This window comes from Aspergillus pseudotamarii, assembly GCF_009193445.1.
Source record: "Aspergillus pseudotamarii strain CBS 117625 unplaced genomic scaffold BDV38scaffold_126, whole genome shotgun sequence".
NCBI lineage: Eukaryota > Fungi > Ascomycota > Eurotiomycetes > Eurotiales > Aspergillaceae > Aspergillus > Aspergillus pseudotamarii.
This window is the reverse complement of record NW_022475140.1, coordinates 16,950-33,786: the sequence shown is the minus strand read 5'-3', so window position 1 is coordinate 33,786 and position 16,837 is coordinate 16,950. Positions and strand designations below refer to the sequence as shown.

The following is a 16,837-nucleotide window of genomic DNA, read 5'->3' as shown; positions in this document are numbered from 1 at the left end:
TCGCCAGGTTATTGTAAAATAGACAACTTTCTCTTTATTTCCCCACAATTCACATCTATGACTATGTACGAAAGTAACGGCATCAATGGCCATGAGGTAACAGTGGGTTCGAAGATGATGAATGGGGCCACACTCAACGGACAGCAAACCAATGGTGTGCACACGAACGGCACAAATGGTACTTCGACCCACAGGGCCCATGGTAGTCGCCAAACCCCCATCGCCATCTGTGGTATGGCATGTCGTCTCCCAGGGGGATTGACGACGCCCGATGAACTTTGGGATTTCCTCCTCGCAAAGAAAGATGGACGATGCCGTGTCCCCGAATCTCGCTACAACATTGACTCATATTACTCAGATACAAAAAAGCCAGGGACAGTCTCAACCGAGTATGGATATTTCCTTGACCAGAGCGTCGACGTCGGAGCGCTGGATACCTCCTTCTTTAGCATGACGCGAACAGAGGTCGAGCGAGCCGACCCTCAGCAAAGACTCATGCTGGAAGTCGCACGCGAGGCTTTCGAAGATGCCGGTGTGACAAACTGGAGAGGCAAGACAATTGGCACCTATATTGGTAATTTCGGAGAGGACTGGCTGGAGATGTTCGGGAAGGAGACCCAGCCTTGGGGAATCCATCGTATCTCCGGCTCAGGAGACTTTGTTGTTGCTAATCGGTTGTCATATGAGTTTGACCTACAAGGGCCAAGGTATAACATTCCTTGAGATGATTGTTCCTAATAACGCGTTGGTGCTAATACGGTTGAATAGTATGACAATTCGTACAGCCTGTTCATCCGCCCTAGTGGCTCTAAACGAGGCCTGTGCTGCGATTAGCAGAGGTGACTGTGAATCCGCTCTAGTGGGTGGTGTCAATCTGATCCTCGCACCCGGAATGTCGATGGCGATGCAGGAACAAGGGGTTCTATCTAGTGACGGCTCATGCAAGACCTTCTCTGCTGACGCCAATGGGTATGCCCGTGGAGAGGCGGTTACAGCCATATTTATTAAGCCATTGGCCGATGCCCTGAGAGATGGCAACCCAGTTCGTGCGGTCGTGAGAGCAACATCCCACAACGCGGACGGAAAGACTCCTACACTGTCCCAACCTAGCACGGACGCACAGGAGGCTCTAATGAGGAGGGCATATGATCTCGGAGGTATTACTGACTACACGGAAACCGCCATGGTTGAATGCCACGGCACAGGTACGCCGACTGGGGACCCTATCGAGGCGAGAGCGGTGGCGCGGGTCTTTGGGGACAAAGGCGTCTACATAGGCTCCGTCAAGCCCAATCTGGGGCACACAGAAGCTGCATCCGGCCTTGTATCACTATTGAAGATGGTGAAAGCACTCGAGCATCGCACCATCCCCCCTAACATCAAATTCACTAGCCCCAACCCGAATATTCCGTTCGTGGACAGTAAGCTCACCGTTCCTACCGAGGCACTGCCTTGGCCGAAAGATAGACTTGAAAGGGTCAGTGTGAATTCGTTTGGGATTGGTGGTGCAAACGCCCATGTCATTCTAGAATCTGCTGCCACCCATAACGTTCCGGCTGCAGTTCACGAAACGCCGGAGACACCGCAACTTTTGTTGTTTACAGCCAACTCGTCGAAGTCAATCACGAGGATGATCGACAACTACAAGGAATGGGTGGAACGAAATCCGGACAAGGTCAGTGATCTGGCCTACACCTTGGCAAGGAGAAGGGAGCACTTGCCGTACCGCGCTTTTGCTATTGTCAGTAATGGTGTGGTTGAAAGCGTTTCACACCCTGTAAACTCCAAATCTGCGAAGCCACCAAGCGTGGTTATGGTCTTCACTGGTCAGGGTGCACAATGGCCCCAGATGGGACGGGAGCTGTTGCGGTCGAATGAGGTATTCAGATCTAGCATCCGATCTCTCGATCAACACCTGCAGACCATTGCCGGGGAGAAGCCTCAATACTCGATCGAAGAGGAGCTCAAGAAGACAGCTAAAAAGAGCCGTCTGTCATTGGCTGAGTTCTCTCAACCCCTTTGCACTGCTATTCAGATTGCACTAGTCGACACTCTCAAGTCCGCAGGGATTCGCCCAGACGCAGTCGTGGGCCATTCCAGTGGTGAGATTGCTGCAGCATACGCCGCCGGGGCGCTCACAGCTGGCGAGGCTATAACAGCTGCCCATCACCGCGGGGCAATCACAAGCAGACAAAAGAGAGCAGGGACAATGGCAGCTGTTGGAATGAGTTGGGAACAAACCGAAAAGTACCTCGTCCCAAGTGTGACCATTGCCTGTGATAACTCACCCAAAAGTGTTACAATCTCAGGTGACGTCGACGCTGTCAAATCTGTTGTTGCTGCTATTAAAGAGACACAACCGCAGATACTGGCTAGACTGCTCCAGGTTGACAAAGCTTATCATTCGTTCCATATGAAAGAGATCGGAGAGGATTACCAATCCTTGATTGGCGAGGAAGTGGTCGGGAGAGACCCTTCGGTGCTCTTCTTCTCAAGTGTGTCGGGAAATGTTCTTGGCCACGAGCACCCCATCCATTCGAAGTACTGGCGGGACAATTTGGAATCGCCGGTTCGGTTTCGCGAGGCCATCACTGCCATTTTGAAACATGACGTAGGGAGGAATGCAATCTTCCTTGAGGTTGGGCCTCACGGTGCGCTCGCAGGTCCACTGAGACAAATATTCACTCAAGTTTCTTCTCCTGCTCCCTATGTGTCTGTTATGGCGCGCAACCAAGATTGTAGCGCATCTTTCTTATCTGCCATTGGAGCCCTACATTCGCTCAATGTTGACGTTGATCTTCAGGCCCTCTTTCCCGCAGGTTCTTGTCTTTCAGATCTTCCGCGATACCCATGGAATCACGAGGGCAGTTACTGGTACGAATCTCGTCTCAGTAAGGAATGGCGCAGCCGCAGATTCCCATACCATGATCTTCTTGGTGCAAGGGTGGCTGAGAGCAGTGATAGTGAACCTGTCTGGCGTAACATGCTCCACGTTACAAACACACCGTGGATTCGTGACCACAAGGTCGGCGACAATATTGTCTTCCCGTTCTGTGGCTACATTGCCTTGGCAGGAGAGGCGGTCAGACAGTTGACAAATGTTAAGGGGGGATTCAGCGTCCGAAATATCATTGTCAGCACTGCGCTGGTGCTCAGCGAGGGGAAGCCGACAGAGATAATGGCGACATTCCGTCCACACCGATTGACGAACTCCCTGAATAGCGTATGGTGGGAGTTTGCCGTGTCAGCGTATAATGGGCGCAATTGGACAAGGCACTGTACAGGAGAGGCCTGCGCTCAGTCATCGGCACCGGGAAAGGCTGAGGATCCTGCTGCCTTGCCCCGGAAGCTCAATACGAGAAAATGGTATGAAAAAATGAGCAAAGGGGGCCTAAACCTGGGAGCATCATTCCAGACTCTTGAGACGATGACGACCTCAACTTTAGAGCAACGGGCTGTTGGCAATGTTGTTAATGGAAGACAGGGGGATGAAGCCAACTACCACATCCACCCTACCGTCCTTGATGCAACCCTCCAGATTCTGGGTGCTGCAGCAGTCAAGGGCTACGGACGCAAAACCAAAACCTGGCTCCCGACCAGCATCGATAAAGTCACCGTCTATGAGTGCCCCTCTGATATGATTACTAGCGTTTCTGCTACGCTGTCGAGCAACTTTTCGGTCGTTGGAGATGGCATTTGTATATCTGAGGGCACGACAGTTGTTGAAGCCGCTGGTATCCGGATGTCCCTTGCGGATGGTGCTGGTGTAGCGGACGTTTCAGACACACACGCCGCGTCGAGGTGTGAGTGGAGACCCGATATTGACTTCCTAGATATGCACGAGCTCTTTCGCGCACCAGTAAGCCGAAGGGACCACTTGCGTCTTCTAGGGGAGCTCGGGGACATCTACTTGCTCCTGTCTCAGTGGAACCTTTCAGAATTGGGAAACAATCCAACTCTGCCACATCTGCAGAAATACATGACTTGGATCAGGTCTCAATCCAGCTCGATTCCGTTTAGATTACCTTCAACTTGGACAGGCCTTGACAATGAGGCTATCTCGGCTCGGATCGACAATATAATGGGCCAGCTCGCAGATAGCACAGCAGTCCCGGTTGCCAATGCCATCCGTGAAGTCTGCACACAGATGGACTCCCTCTTGTCCGGCAAAGGCCTGGATAGTGTCCTCCCCGAGGGAGCTCTAACGCACGTTCATGAATTTCTCGGACAGCTAGACCGAAGGGAATTTATTCAAAGGTTGAGCCATTCCAAGCCAAACATCAAAATCCTTGAGATTGGAGCTGGAAATGGCGTGTCGTTGCACCGTGATATCCTCGCCGAATTGACGCGAACCAACGGGGAGATTCTGTGTGCCAAGTACACTTTGACCACCCCGGGCTACGTTGCGGCGACAACCCAAGAGAAGGCATTCCCCAATATGGAATTCGCTAGCCTGGACATCAGCGAGGATCCGTTCGAACAAGGATTTGACGAAGTCGGGTACGATCTCATTATAGCGGTCAACGCTCTCCGTGAAACGAAAAATGTCCAGGCAAGCTTGACCAACCTGAGGAAGCTCCTACGTCCCGATGGCAGATTGCTACTGCAGGAACTTTGCCCGTCATCCAGATGGGTCCAGTATGTGCTCGGCGTGCTACCGACATGGTGGTCGGGCCCTGTCGATAGGCCAATTGAGACGGCATACCTGCGCAAAGAAGAGTGGGAGACAGAGCTTTCTGCTGCCGGCTTTGGCGATATCGAGGCTGTGGCTCTGGATTCAGAAGAGCCTCACCAAACTACCATTACGATGGTAGTAAGGCAGGTCCGTGAGACGCCAATGAAGAAGGTTACAGTTCTTTCTGAGGAGGAAGGGCCTGCTGTCACACACATCTTGACTCAGCTCGAGAAAGAGGGCTACCAGGTGACTAGATGTAAATTAGGGGATGAGCCTCCAGCTGGACAAGATGTGATTGCGCTCCTGGACGTCGACCGGCCCTTTTTCCACGAGATTGATGAAGCACGCTTCCTCTCATTCAAGGCCTTCCTCCTCGGCCTTCAAAGCCGCGACGCCGGCATGCTCTGGGTGACTCATCTCATTGATATAGGATGCCGTGATCCACGATATGCACAAGTTCTCGGCCTCGCCAGAACTATCCGTACAGAGCAGCTGGCCAATTTGGCGACCTGTCAGGTCGACAGCTTCGACAATCCGAAATCCGTCGAGCAACTACTCCAGGTGTTTTCCAAGTTTCAGCTCCGGGAAGGCGACGAGGAGCTCAACCCCGACTTCGAATGGGCCATTTTCAATGACCGAGTTCAAGTCGCACGCTTCCATCCCTTCGTCTTGGCCGACGAGCTTTCCGTCTCGGAAGATTCGAACGAGATGGCCACACTGAATGTGCGTACCCCTGGGCGGGTGAACAGTCTACATTACGCGCGTCATCAACGAAAGGATCTCGACAACGACGAAGTGGAGGTCGAGGTGTACTCCGCCGGTCTGAACTTTCGGGCAAGTTTATCGACGAGATTTCCCAGCGCATATGGCATGTTACTGACAAGAGAGATTAGGATATTCTGGTCGCACTGGGCATTGTTGAATTGCCGGTCCGTCTCTTCGGAATCGAAGCAGCAGGCATCGTCACGCGTGTTGGGGCAGACGTCAGCCCCGACGACCTTCAAGTGGGCGATCGGGTCGTTTGCTTTTGCCGGAAAGACGCCTTCTCCACATATACGACCACACTTGCTGCTGTTTGCGTGCGGATTCCGGACAGCCTCACCTTTGACCAAGCGGGAACGATGCTTATACCGTATTTTACTGCCATTCACTCCATGGTCAACGTCGGACGCGTCACAAAAGGCCAGGTAGGCGGCACAGAATACCCCATGTTATTGTGTGCTATAGAAATGCAGTGACTGACCAAACATCCCTGTATAGTCCGTCCTGATCCACAGTGCGTGTGGTGGAGTGGGCCTGGCAGCTATCCAGGTGGCCCAGATGCTGGAGGCCGATGTGTATGTCACGGTTGGCAGCGAAGAGAAGGTTAAGTATTTGATAGAGAACTACCACATCCCGCCAAACAGAATCTTCCACTCCCGTGACAACTCCTTTGTGGATGGTGTGATGCGAGAGACAGACGGCCGTGGAATAGACTTCATTCTCAACTCCCTCTCGGGCGAGCTGTTGCACGCGACGTGGAACTGCGTGGCTGAGTTTGGCACTCTACTGGAGATCGGAAAACGCGATCTGATCGGCGATGGTAAACTCGACATGAAGCCATTCCTGGCGAACCGCAACTATTGTTGTGTCGACATTGATGGACTTTGGAAGAGAATCCATGTCGCAAGAGCATTGATTTTCTCCATCTTGGACTTTTACAACAAAGGATACATTTCGCCACTCCCGACGAAAATATTTCCCGCAGGCCAGACGCAGGATGCATTCCGATTTATGGAGAAGGGTCAACACATTGGTCGTGTCGGCGTTTCGTTCAAGCCAACCGAAGGGGAGACCCACCTGGGATTGGAAACCACCAAGAGGACTTTAACGATTGCTTTTAACGAGTCAGCCTCTTACCTCATGGTTGGTGGCCTTGGCGGTATTGGTCGAGCCGTATCCACCTGGATGGTCGATCACGGTGCTCGTGAGCTCGTCTACCTCTCCCGTAGTGCTGGCCTCACGCCCAAAGACGATGACTTTGTCGCCGAGCTTCACAGCATGGGCTGCGCCGTCAAGCTTGTGAGTGGGGATACCACGAAACTGGAGGACGTGAAGAAAGCCATGGGTGCAGCGACCTATCCCCTCAAAGGTATTGTACAGATGTCCATGGTCGTCGCCAACGAGAACTTTACGAGGATGAGCTTCGATGAATGGATGGCGTCGACCGCACCCAAAGTTCAGGGAACCTGGAACCTCCACAATGCTTCCATGGATGCGGGGATCGATCTAGATTTCTTTGTGATGTTTAGCTCGGTCTCCGGCATCGTTGGACAAGCTGGCCAAGCTAATTATGCCAGTGGAAACAGCTTCCTCGATGCGTTCGCCCAGTATCGTAATGACCTGGGCCTGGCGGCGTCCGTCGTTGACATGGGGGCTGTGGAGGACGTTGGATGGATTTCTGAGCACCAAGGCATGATGGGGAAAATGTCCAGGAGTGGTTTCAAACCTGTCCTGGAGCAGGAGGTCATCGATGCAATGGCCATATCCATGTTAGTCCATAACAAACCAGGTCCAGCCGTCGACGAAGCCCTTGCGGTTGATGCAAAGAACGCTTCTTATTTCGTGCACAAGAATACGTTCCTCGTTGGGCTTGCTTTGCTCATTCCATTGCATGACCCCAGCAACTACGTGATCTGGAAGAAAGACCGTCGCATGGCCTCCTATCACAACAATTCTGCGGTTGTCACGACCACCGCATCGACAGATGTTCTGAAGTCATACCTGAGCAACGCTAAAGCGGACCCTTCCATTCTCCAGTCGCCAGAAGCCGCGAAGCTCTTTGCGGTCGAGATTGGCAAGAGACTGTTCGATCTGTTGCTGAAACCTCACGAGGAGCCTAATACGAGCTCGCCATTGCTGGACCTCGGTCTTGATTCTTTGGTGGCTCTCGAATTGCGTGCTTGGATCAAACAGGTCTTCTCGTTCGACCTTCCCATGCTGGAAATGATGAGCATTGGCTCTCTTGACATTCTGGGTCAATATGCGGCAAACGAAGTTTATCGAATCGCGATAGAAAACAACGAGAGTTAAACCGTCGCTCGTGCGAATTGCACTGGCAAAGTCTACGTTGCAGCATGCTGCTACTTGCTGGAGGCCAGCCTTCAGCGCGCGTCGGCATAACCTCTACCAGTGCCCTACTGGAGAGTCACGTAAGGAATTGGTTAAAGTATTCCACACACCTATTCAGGCTTCCTCTACATTCTTTTGGTCCTGCTCAAACTGTACATTCTCATTGTCAGAAATGCCCTGTATGTAGTTGTTTTGAAGGCTTCATAATAACATTCTTCGTTCATGATACGCTTAAAGGGAGTTCCTCCGCGTAGTCTAAGGGGTAGGTAGAACTAGAAGACATCTGAATTGCAGGAATGCCGATTGGTCAATGATGTAGGAAACGAGTTCCCTCGCAAAGAGCATAGTTCTAGAGCCTCGGCTCAAGACTATCCCATAGTCTTTGTACCTCTTGGATTCTGATCTGCAGGTTTGGATAACAGACCAAAGATACGCCTGGGAGGCCACATGTCTCGCCTTCAGTACCGACTGATGCACCCAGGTGTCCACCATTTCCAACCATGCTCTTTGTCGGCAAGGGGCCGAGTTGCACTGTACAACATTGGTCGAGAGAAAGGACGGAGCAGGCTGCACATGCTGTCCGCACCAGCCGGGCGATCGGAATCCGGAAGCCCGGACGCATCAGGGAACGGGATCCGAGTCTGACGAGCGTGATCATTCAGTGAAATAGCCCCTATGACACCATGGAAGTGCCTATTCATAAGATCGTATGCGGGAAACGGGGATATCGAAGTCACCTTAGCAGCTCCCATATTCTCTATCCTCCATATATCCTGGGGAACTTCCAGAACTCAGAATGTGGCGAGTGCCAACAGACGTCCCACAGGTCGCCGTCCCCAATGGATTGAAGCTGGCGGAGGTGACCGTCGACACCCCGTTGGATGAAGTGTTCAAGCACTGGAAGGAAAGCGGCGGCGTCATCCTGAAACACATGCTCACCACTGCCGAGGCGACCCAGATCACCACCGAACTCGAATCCCGCATCGACTCCGTCCAACGGGGCTCCCGAGTGCCCCATCCCGACCTGGCAGCCTTCCACGGCACCAAAACGAAGCGGGCAGGCGACCTCATCAATCACAGCGCCACGTTTCGAGAGCGGATCCTCGAGAACGACTTCATCCATGCCATCTGCAAGCGCTGCTACAGCGAAGGTGGACATAACGGAGACTACTGGCTCTCGGCGGCGACCACCCTCCATGCTTCCGGACCGCAGCCCGCGCAGGTCTTGCACCGCGATCTGACCTCCTATCCACCATACGCCCAGCTCGGACCGGACTGCACGGAACCACAGATCAACTTCCTCTTCGCCTTCTCCGATTTCACGGATGACAATGGCGCCACCCGCATCATACCCGGAAGCAACAAGTGGCCCTTTCACCAACGCGGGAATATGAAGCAGACAATCCCGGCGGAGATGCAGACGGGGGATTGTCTCCTGATCGGGGGCAAAGTCATTCATGCGATGGGTGAGAATAAAACGGAGCTGGAACGGAAATGTATCCAGCTGACGGTCATCCCGAGCTTTCTGACCCCCGCGGAAGCACATCCGTTCATTATCAAGCTAGAAACCGTGCGGAAGTTGTCCAAGCGGGCGCAGCGTTTCGTGGGGTTTCGATCGCAGTATCCGCGCGGCTCCCCCGGCCTGTGGACCAAGGATTATATTGAATTGGCATTGCACTTGGGTTTAGATGATCTGCAGGGGGCTATGGAGGATTTGCAAGAGGTTCTCAACCAGCCCAAACAATGGGATACGATTGATTATGACAAGATGTGAGAATTGTACATAAGGCTACTCTAGACTGGGCTACTGGGAATGATATACTCTATTGAACAGCTTGGTAGAGGCTCGGTGTATCCATTTTCCAACTATTCCTCGAAGCGCTGGTTTCCGAGATCTTGCGACTTGAGATCGATCTCCTCCACGAACAGCGAAGTCACCAACCCCAGTCCACTAAGTCCCGTCATTGTGTAAAAGATCGTCTGGAAGCACTTCAGATAAACCCGGAGAACCTGGTCCAGCGTTCCAACTGGAACATCTAGTGACCGGAGCTTATCAATAAAGGCGACCGCATTGGCAGCGTCCTGGAGAGGGGTCAGCGAACCGGTCAGTGGAACTGTCGTGGCGGACATCGAGGTTGAGAAGACCGTGTTGAAAATGGTGGAAGAGATCGTGAGGCCGACGAGACCTCCGAACATGCGGATGGTGAGAAATTGTCCAATCGCCAGGCCGGTGTCGTCGACGTTTTTCACGCTCGCTTGCATGGGCAGCAGATTGAGACGCAGCAACGCAACACCGGCTCCCCAGAGAATGGGCAGTCCGAGGCGCATGGAGGCCGACGATCCGACGTTGAACAGGACCAGCAAGCCCGTTCCCAGCGTGAGGATGACCCATGCCAGCCGGAGAACCCATACATAGCCACCGAACAACGGAACCATCATCATGGAGGCCGCTGCCACTACCACACTGATGATGACGGTGGGCAGCAGGGAGACAGCGGATAAGATGGCTGTTTCGAGTTGGACGGCTTGGTACAGCAAGGGTAAGTACTGCAACAGCGAGACCAGAACCGCGCCATGGAGGAAGCCTCCCGCTAATGTCATATTTCCCGTCTTCGAGTGGAAGAGTCGATGGGGAACAATAGGCGCTGCGGGTTTCGCCTCGTAGAAAGCAAAGATGACCAACACCGCAACCCCGAGGAACATTGGGACCAGAGTTTGCCAGGAAGCCCATGGAAATAAAGAGCCCGCCCAACTGAGCGGTAACACGAAGATCGTGATCCCGACAACGACCAACGCCATGCCAATCCAATCCAGACGGTTCAGATTCTTAGCCAGCGATGCATCGAGGGGGACCGGCCGGAGCTTGAGGAAGAAAAACACCAACGGTGTACCGATTCCCAGCAACGGCAAGTTGACCCATCCGATCCATCTCCAGCTCGCATAATTCGCGAACAGGGCCCCCACCGAGGGCCCCATGATGTTGCCAATCGCCATGGGAATAGCCATCAAGCCAAGGTATTTCGAGCGTTCCTCCAGAGTCGTCATATCCGCGAGAATCACCTCCGCCAGCACGTCAATTCCCCCCCCGCCGAACCCTTGCAGTACACGGCCGACGATGATTGTTTTCATATTTTGGGCCACGGCAAAGACGATGGATCCGATGAAGAACAACGCCATGGAGACATACAGAGGCGGTTTCCGACCGAACGCGGTAGAGATACTGGCCCACACCGGTTGCATGACCAGACCACAGAGGGTATAGGACAAGTTCGCCCAGAAGGACTCTAAACTCTCGCCCTGGAGATCCGCAGCTATGGTCTACCGACAAGGTTAGTCGACGGGCGATTCACGACCGCAAGAGACAAGAGGGCATGGCTCACTGGAAGGGCAATTCCGAGGGCTGTTGCATCCAATTGGAACACAAACATGCTGGCAGCCAGGCCGATAAAGGCCAGTTTAAAGGCCAGCGATTTTTTGGGGGACCGCTCGACATCATCCTCGCCGCTTCTCTCAGTCGGAACCTCCGTCCCGCCAGTCTTTGTCTCTGTCGCGGTCACGGTCTCTGTCTCTGGCTTGGCTTGCTTTTCCGATATGGACTGCGAAACTGATTCTAGTCGAACTGCGGGTGTGGTACCCGTTCCGGCACTAAGCTCGGCTGGTCCCATGCTTGGCTTGATAGTTAGGTTTTTTTTTTACTCTCAGGCCACTGTTGCCTTAGGGCTCTAGCTGGATCACAGACACACTCGAAGAAAAAAATTGAATTCGCGCCGTCAATTATGGACATGCGATGTTTGCCGACGGAGAGGTGTCAACAAGGGTGTGCTGCAGCTGAAAGAATCTTTGAGCAGCCTGAAAAAAGCTCGAATAGGAGAATCATTGGCCCCTGGGCTTGGTTTCTTTGTCCCAGTGGTCGGATTCCGGATCAGATATTCTTCCGGATGGTTTTGTCGATCTGACTCAGCCGAATCCTGGACAGTCATTGGTCCTGGGGAATGAAGGGAGGCAATTGAATGAATGACGAGACGAATGAGTACGGAGTATAGTAAGGTGGGTTCCTCTCTTCATGCAGAGAGATGTCGATCACGCTGTGTGTTTGGGGTGGAGGAGGAGGATGGAGCACAAACCACACACTAGAAAGTTGCGTCGGTCCACACGGGTTCCGTCGCCCGCAGCGGCGGCCCGGGCGGTGTGGGTACGGTGGGGCATACCCACCTACTAGGTAGCGATGATCACCATCAACAACAACAACAACAAGCAGAACATCATCTCTTGCTTCTCAAATCCTGACTGTTCCATGCGAGGCAACTGTCATGGTCACTGTTCGCTCGGGCAACAAGGCGGCCCCTCTGCAGACCGTCCCAACCGACACGATCATTCCCTTTCATTACTGGGATGACGACCATCATACTCGCGGCCTTTCTTTCGATGTCACTTTCCGCTTCGATGACATCCTGGACCCTGAGAAGCTGCGGTGTGCCCTATCCCGACTACTCGAATTGGGGGACTGGCGAAAGCTTGGGGCCCGAATCCGAAGGAACGCAGACGGAGGGCTGGAATACCATGTGCCACAATGGTTCGACGACAAACGGCCTGGCTTCGCATATTCCACGGTCGCATATGATGATATGAACGTGGCCGATCATCCAGAAGCGTCGCACTTAGCTCAACCTCACCATTTGGATGCCGCGGGTCGCCCGTGTGTGCTGGGCCTTACGGAGACGATGACGCCCGAGTTCCGATCGTTTATCCGGACTCCCATGTTCCCCGATCGCTTGGAGGGTTGGCTAGGTTCAGACAGCCCCCAGCTAGGGGTTCGCATCATCACCTTCCAGGACGCAACTCTCGTGACCGTCTCTTTCCTTCACAGCCTGATGGACATGATGGGTCTGGATGCGGTCCTGACCGCCTGGTCGGCAGTGCTGCGCGGACGAGAGGATGAAGTGCAGCCGTTGGTGGGGTTCGCTCACGATCCAGTAGCCGGCCTCGCCGAGTCAAAGGCGGAACCGCCGCCCACATACGTCTTTACGGACACGCTACTGATCGGATTGACATGGTTCTTGTTTGCAGTACGGTATCTTCTCACGGTGGAGCTGTTTTGGCAGCACCGGGAGGAGGAACGAGTCATTTTCCTACCCGCCAAATACCTGCATCAGATGCGAGATAAGGCGATAGGGGAGCTTGCATCCCGCGACGCCAGCGACGGCGGCAACCCTCTTTTCCTTAGCGAAGGAGATGTTCTCTTTGCCTGGTGGACCCGGGTCGTTCTCCGAGCCGAAAGGCCTAGCCTCAGTCGCACGGTGAACCTGCGGAATACATACTGTTGCCGGTCCATCTTAGCAGAGCTGGGCCACCTACCATCCGCTACCTGTGCATTGGTTACGAATGCCGTCTTCGCGACCCTGACGTTCCGTTCGGTGCGCCAGATCCTCGAAGAGCCTCTCAGCGTGACCGCATCAGAAATCCGCCGGTCTCTGATCCAACAACGCAACGCCGAACAACTCCACGCACTGGACACCATCCAGCGAAATACTCTGGACAACGCACATCATCCAGCCCTATTCGGAAACCCGAGTATGTACATGGTCATGATTTCAAATTGGGTCAAAGCCAAACTGTTCCAGGTAGATTTCTCCGCCGCCGTCGAACGAGAAGGCATGGCACTGGACCAGCGCAGCAATCCGCTGGGCAGGCCATCTTGTATCCAAGGAACTGGGACCAAAGGCTACGCCACGCGAAACACGGGCGTGGTGATCGGAAAGGATGCGGCGGGGAATTTCTGGTTATTGTACAGTCTCCGGAAAGGCATCTGGCCGGCCGTCGAGCAACAACTCCAGTCTATGTCTGCAGGCGATGGACTACTATAATCCTCGACGACCTGCGTTGGGGCTAGCCCATTTGTTCATATCTTACAAACACTGAGCTCTGAGTACCGTTCGATTCGGCTAAGACTAGAATTCCACCTCACGCGCCAGGCCCCGTAGGATTCTTCCATACATACATACATACATACATAGATATATATATATGCACTTCTCACCGTACCTTGTGGCCACCATCTTCCCGACACATCCTCTCCCACCTCCTCCTCAATACCGGCACCACGAACCACCCCATCACCACACTCAACAACGAATCGATGATCCCAAGCCCGCGCTTGGGACTCAATCCCATCATATTCGTGAACAAGAGGCTCGCGGACAGCGAATCCTCGCAGATAATAAAATCCCCTTGATCGACCCGCGCCACGATGCCCTGCGCCACGTGCTCGGAGGACGGAAATTTCTCCTCCAGCTCCGCGAAGGTGGCGACATTCGTGCCCTGGATGCGCTTCGTGAGGTCCGGTTTGGTGTCCTGCTCGAGGACAAACCCCGGGGAGATGAAGTCGGCCGGGAAGGCGATGTGGACAGTGTAGGTGGTGTGGGCGGTGTTGTGGCGGAGGACTTCGAAGCGGAGCGTGTCGGCGAGGGCTCGGACGGCGCTTTTGGCGGCTGCGAAGGGAGAGACCATGTTAGCCAGAGGAGGACGGCAAATTCCACAGCAGCAAAGGAAGATCATCGGCTTACGCGTATACGCCACGCTCCCGGGTAACCCCAAGAAGGCCGCCGCACTGTTGACGAAAACAATCCTCCGGGTCTGGGGCCGAGTGGTGTTGTTGGAGAGATCGATGCCCGCCGATTTCTGATCATGCTCCACCCAGAGATCTAACATAGCTTTGGCGGCATACGCAGTGGAATAATAATTATTTTTCATGCAAGAATCCAGCTGCGTAGCTTGAAGATCGATGAAAAACCCGTTCTCCGCGTGGTTGCCCCCGGCGGAACAATACAGGAAATTCGCGATTCGGGGTTGGGACCGGAATGCTTCTGCAACCTATCTGCTGGTTAAGGGGGAAAAGCTCCTTTGCAGAACGCTCTCTGAGCGTGTGGGTTTCTCGGGCTGGGAGCCACGTACCGCAGAAGCATCCGCCAGATTCACCGCAACAGCATTGATCTCTTGTCGACCCGCATCCACACAGTTCCGGACTATCTCATTCTTTGCATCTGCTAGGGGACCGGGTCGCCGCGCGAATATGGTGACATGGGCACCTTCCCTTGGGATCAGTGAAAGTTGAGGTGCTCTACCGGGAGGGTTCACACAAACCACGCGCCGCAAGGATGTTGGAGATCGCTTTTCCTAATCCACCAGAGCCCCCCGTTACAAAGGCAGTCTGCGAATCTGTCAACGAGGCTCCGTATCGGCCGAAGACGTCTGGACATACCTTGCCGATAAGATCCTGATCGAGTTTCATCCTGTCGTTCCACCCCGTTCCGTGGAAGCTCGTGAGGAAAGATCCCGCGAGGGCGCAATGTTAACTTCTCGCGACGTCCGGATTGCAAAACCCCGTTCGGTCGATCTTGGTCCAGCCGCATGGGTAATATGAATGAATCCTGATGCCGGAACCACCGGCGAATACAAGGAGCCAGTCGGAGCCGTCGCCGGCCTGACCAAGTGGGCGCTGATCTGGCGGGTCCCGTCCCCGGACACGAGGGCAAGACAAAATCTTACCTCGTCTTCAAATAAGCCCTGTTCGCGCCGTCGGGATCGTCGATCTGATAGCACGTTGGCTTTTCCTTTCGGCCCAACCAACGTTGCATTCCAGAACCCCAACATATCCTCGGTCCGTCACCAATGGCGGCTGTCGGAGTAGTCTCTTCTGCAAGGAGACGATTCGCGTCAGAGTCTGTTTCCCCTCCTGGTCTAGGTCTGACTTACCCCTCCAGCCTCAATCTCACACGACACCCTCAACCCCCTTATACGCAGTAAGGAACCACCCCCCCACCCACAAATACCCGAAGGCCAAGCATGTAGCCGATACTTTTAGCGCCTCTTGTTATTGGTTGCCCGAAATTAGAATCCACAGATATCTGCATTAGCGAGATCAGCATCATCCGAATGACCAATTGGCTGCGACATGGAAATCACGCCGAAAAACAGATGTGACTCCTAGGTGAGGGGGTCATAAGCCCTTGCTTGCGATAGAAAGATAGTAAGACAGTAAGATACGTTACGTCGACACCCTCCCTTCTACAGGACAATGGGAGAGGCTGACTGTGCTTGGAACGGAGTCAAAGCAATCTAGCTTACGGTTACCCTAGAAATGTTATTATTACTTTATTTTATTATCAAGTATGAACTTTCTGGATCATTGACTATCGACCTTAGGGTCTGAATATCTGAATGGATTCCTGCCGTCTTTTACCGCTTCCTAAATTTGAAGAACCTATTCTATCTAACCCTAAGTTGAGGTACTCTGGTAGACACACTGCAACCCCTCATCTATACCACCACGGGGTCGATACGGGCCAGCCGTGGCTGAGTGTAAAACGCCAAGGTTTCGGTAAATAACTAAAATAAAACTAAATCGTAGATTGACCATAGGCCCGAGTGAGTTGTGCCGTCAATCATCAGGGGGAAAAAAATAAGATTTATCGTCGGAATGTGCGGGAGGCCTGATTTCTCCACTCTTTCCCACTGCGAACCTTGTCCGGCCGAAACCCAGACGAAAAAACACTGACCCATTTTATCGTTGTAACGGCTGCATTGTCGCTCCAGGAAATACTGTATAAAAGTTACATTCGAGAATATTGAATTTTCATGTTGACTAAAATAGGATTTCGGTCAATCAGCCACGACAGAAGAGGATTCGATCTGCGATTGATGGGATTTAGCCGAGATAATACCAATATATATACGGGATATTTTATCCCCTAGTTCCTGATATACTTTGGTAAACATTGATCGCCTTCAGGTCCTAATAATTTTCTTTCCTTCTTTTTTTTCCTTTTTTTTTTTTTTTTTTTTTTTTTTTTTTTTTTTTTGTTCTTTTTTGTCTGTTCTGCTCAGAATGTATAAAGTCAGTAAATATGTAGAACAAAGTTTCTACATGCACTATAGAGTACAGGAATGTAACATATCGGCAAAATTCGTCTCAAACCCGGATATTATGCATGCAACATGGACAGCAGATCGAGAATGACAGAGAGCTCAACCCCTCTTAACGTCTTATCGAGC

General features: G+C 53.0%; 5 protein-coding genes across 5 annotated transcripts; 3 read left to right on the top strand and 2 right to left on the bottom strand.

The window, feature by feature from the left end:
- Positions 1 to 42: 42 nt before the first annotated feature.
- On the top strand, positions 43 to 7,806 carry BDV38DRAFT_290679 (reducing polyketide synthase sphB). Its single transcript, XM_032061535.1, has 4 exons — positions 43 to 707; positions 769 to 5,509; positions 5,569 to 5,862; positions 5,936 to 7,806. Exons 1-4 carry the CDS (start codon positions 58 to 60, stop codon positions 7,745 to 7,747), a joined length of 7,497 nt encoding a protein of 2,498 aa, XP_031907162.1. The 5' UTR covers positions 43 to 57; the 3' UTR covers positions 7,748 to 7,806.
- A 744-nt stretch (positions 7,807 to 8,550) lies between these two features.
- BDV38DRAFT_290675 (monooxygenase sphC) lies at positions 8,551 to 9,606 on the top strand. Its single transcript, XM_032061534.1, has one exon. It carries the CDS (start codon positions 8,583 to 8,585, stop codon positions 9,558 to 9,560), a length of 978 nt encoding a protein of 325 aa, XP_031907161.1. The 5' UTR covers positions 8,551 to 8,582; the 3' UTR covers positions 9,561 to 9,606.
- Positions 9,565 to 12,052, bottom strand: BDV38DRAFT_265490 (MFS-type transporter sphD). The gene is made up of 2 exons (XM_032056356.1): positions 11,167 to 12,052; positions 9,565 to 11,104 (listed from the first exon to the last, which is right to left on the bottom strand). The coding sequence occupies exons 1-2, from the start codon at positions 11,449 to 11,451 to the stop codon at positions 9,653 to 9,655; spliced, it is 1,737 nt and encodes a 578-aa protein (XP_031907160.1). The 5' UTR covers positions 11,452 to 12,052; the 3' UTR covers positions 9,565 to 9,652.
- Positions 12,053 to 13,882, top strand: BDV38DRAFT_265488 (acetyltransferase sphE). Its single transcript, XM_032056355.1, has one exon. It carries the CDS (start codon positions 12,097 to 12,099, stop codon positions 13,648 to 13,650), a length of 1,554 nt encoding a protein of 517 aa, XP_031907159.1. The 5' UTR covers positions 12,053 to 12,096; the 3' UTR covers positions 13,651 to 13,882.
- On the bottom strand, positions 13,820 to 15,074 carry BDV38DRAFT_276241 (putative short chain dehydrogenase/ reductase; the record flags this gene model as incomplete). Its single annotated transcript, XM_032058183.1, has 5 exons — positions 13,820 to 14,274; positions 14,350 to 14,656; positions 14,738 to 14,871; positions 14,927 to 14,993; positions 15,045 to 15,074. 5 exons carry the CDS (start codon positions 15,072 to 15,074, stop codon positions 13,820 to 13,822), a joined length of 993 nt encoding a protein of 330 aa, XP_031907158.1.
- Positions 15,075 to 16,837: the final 1,763 nt, after the last annotated feature.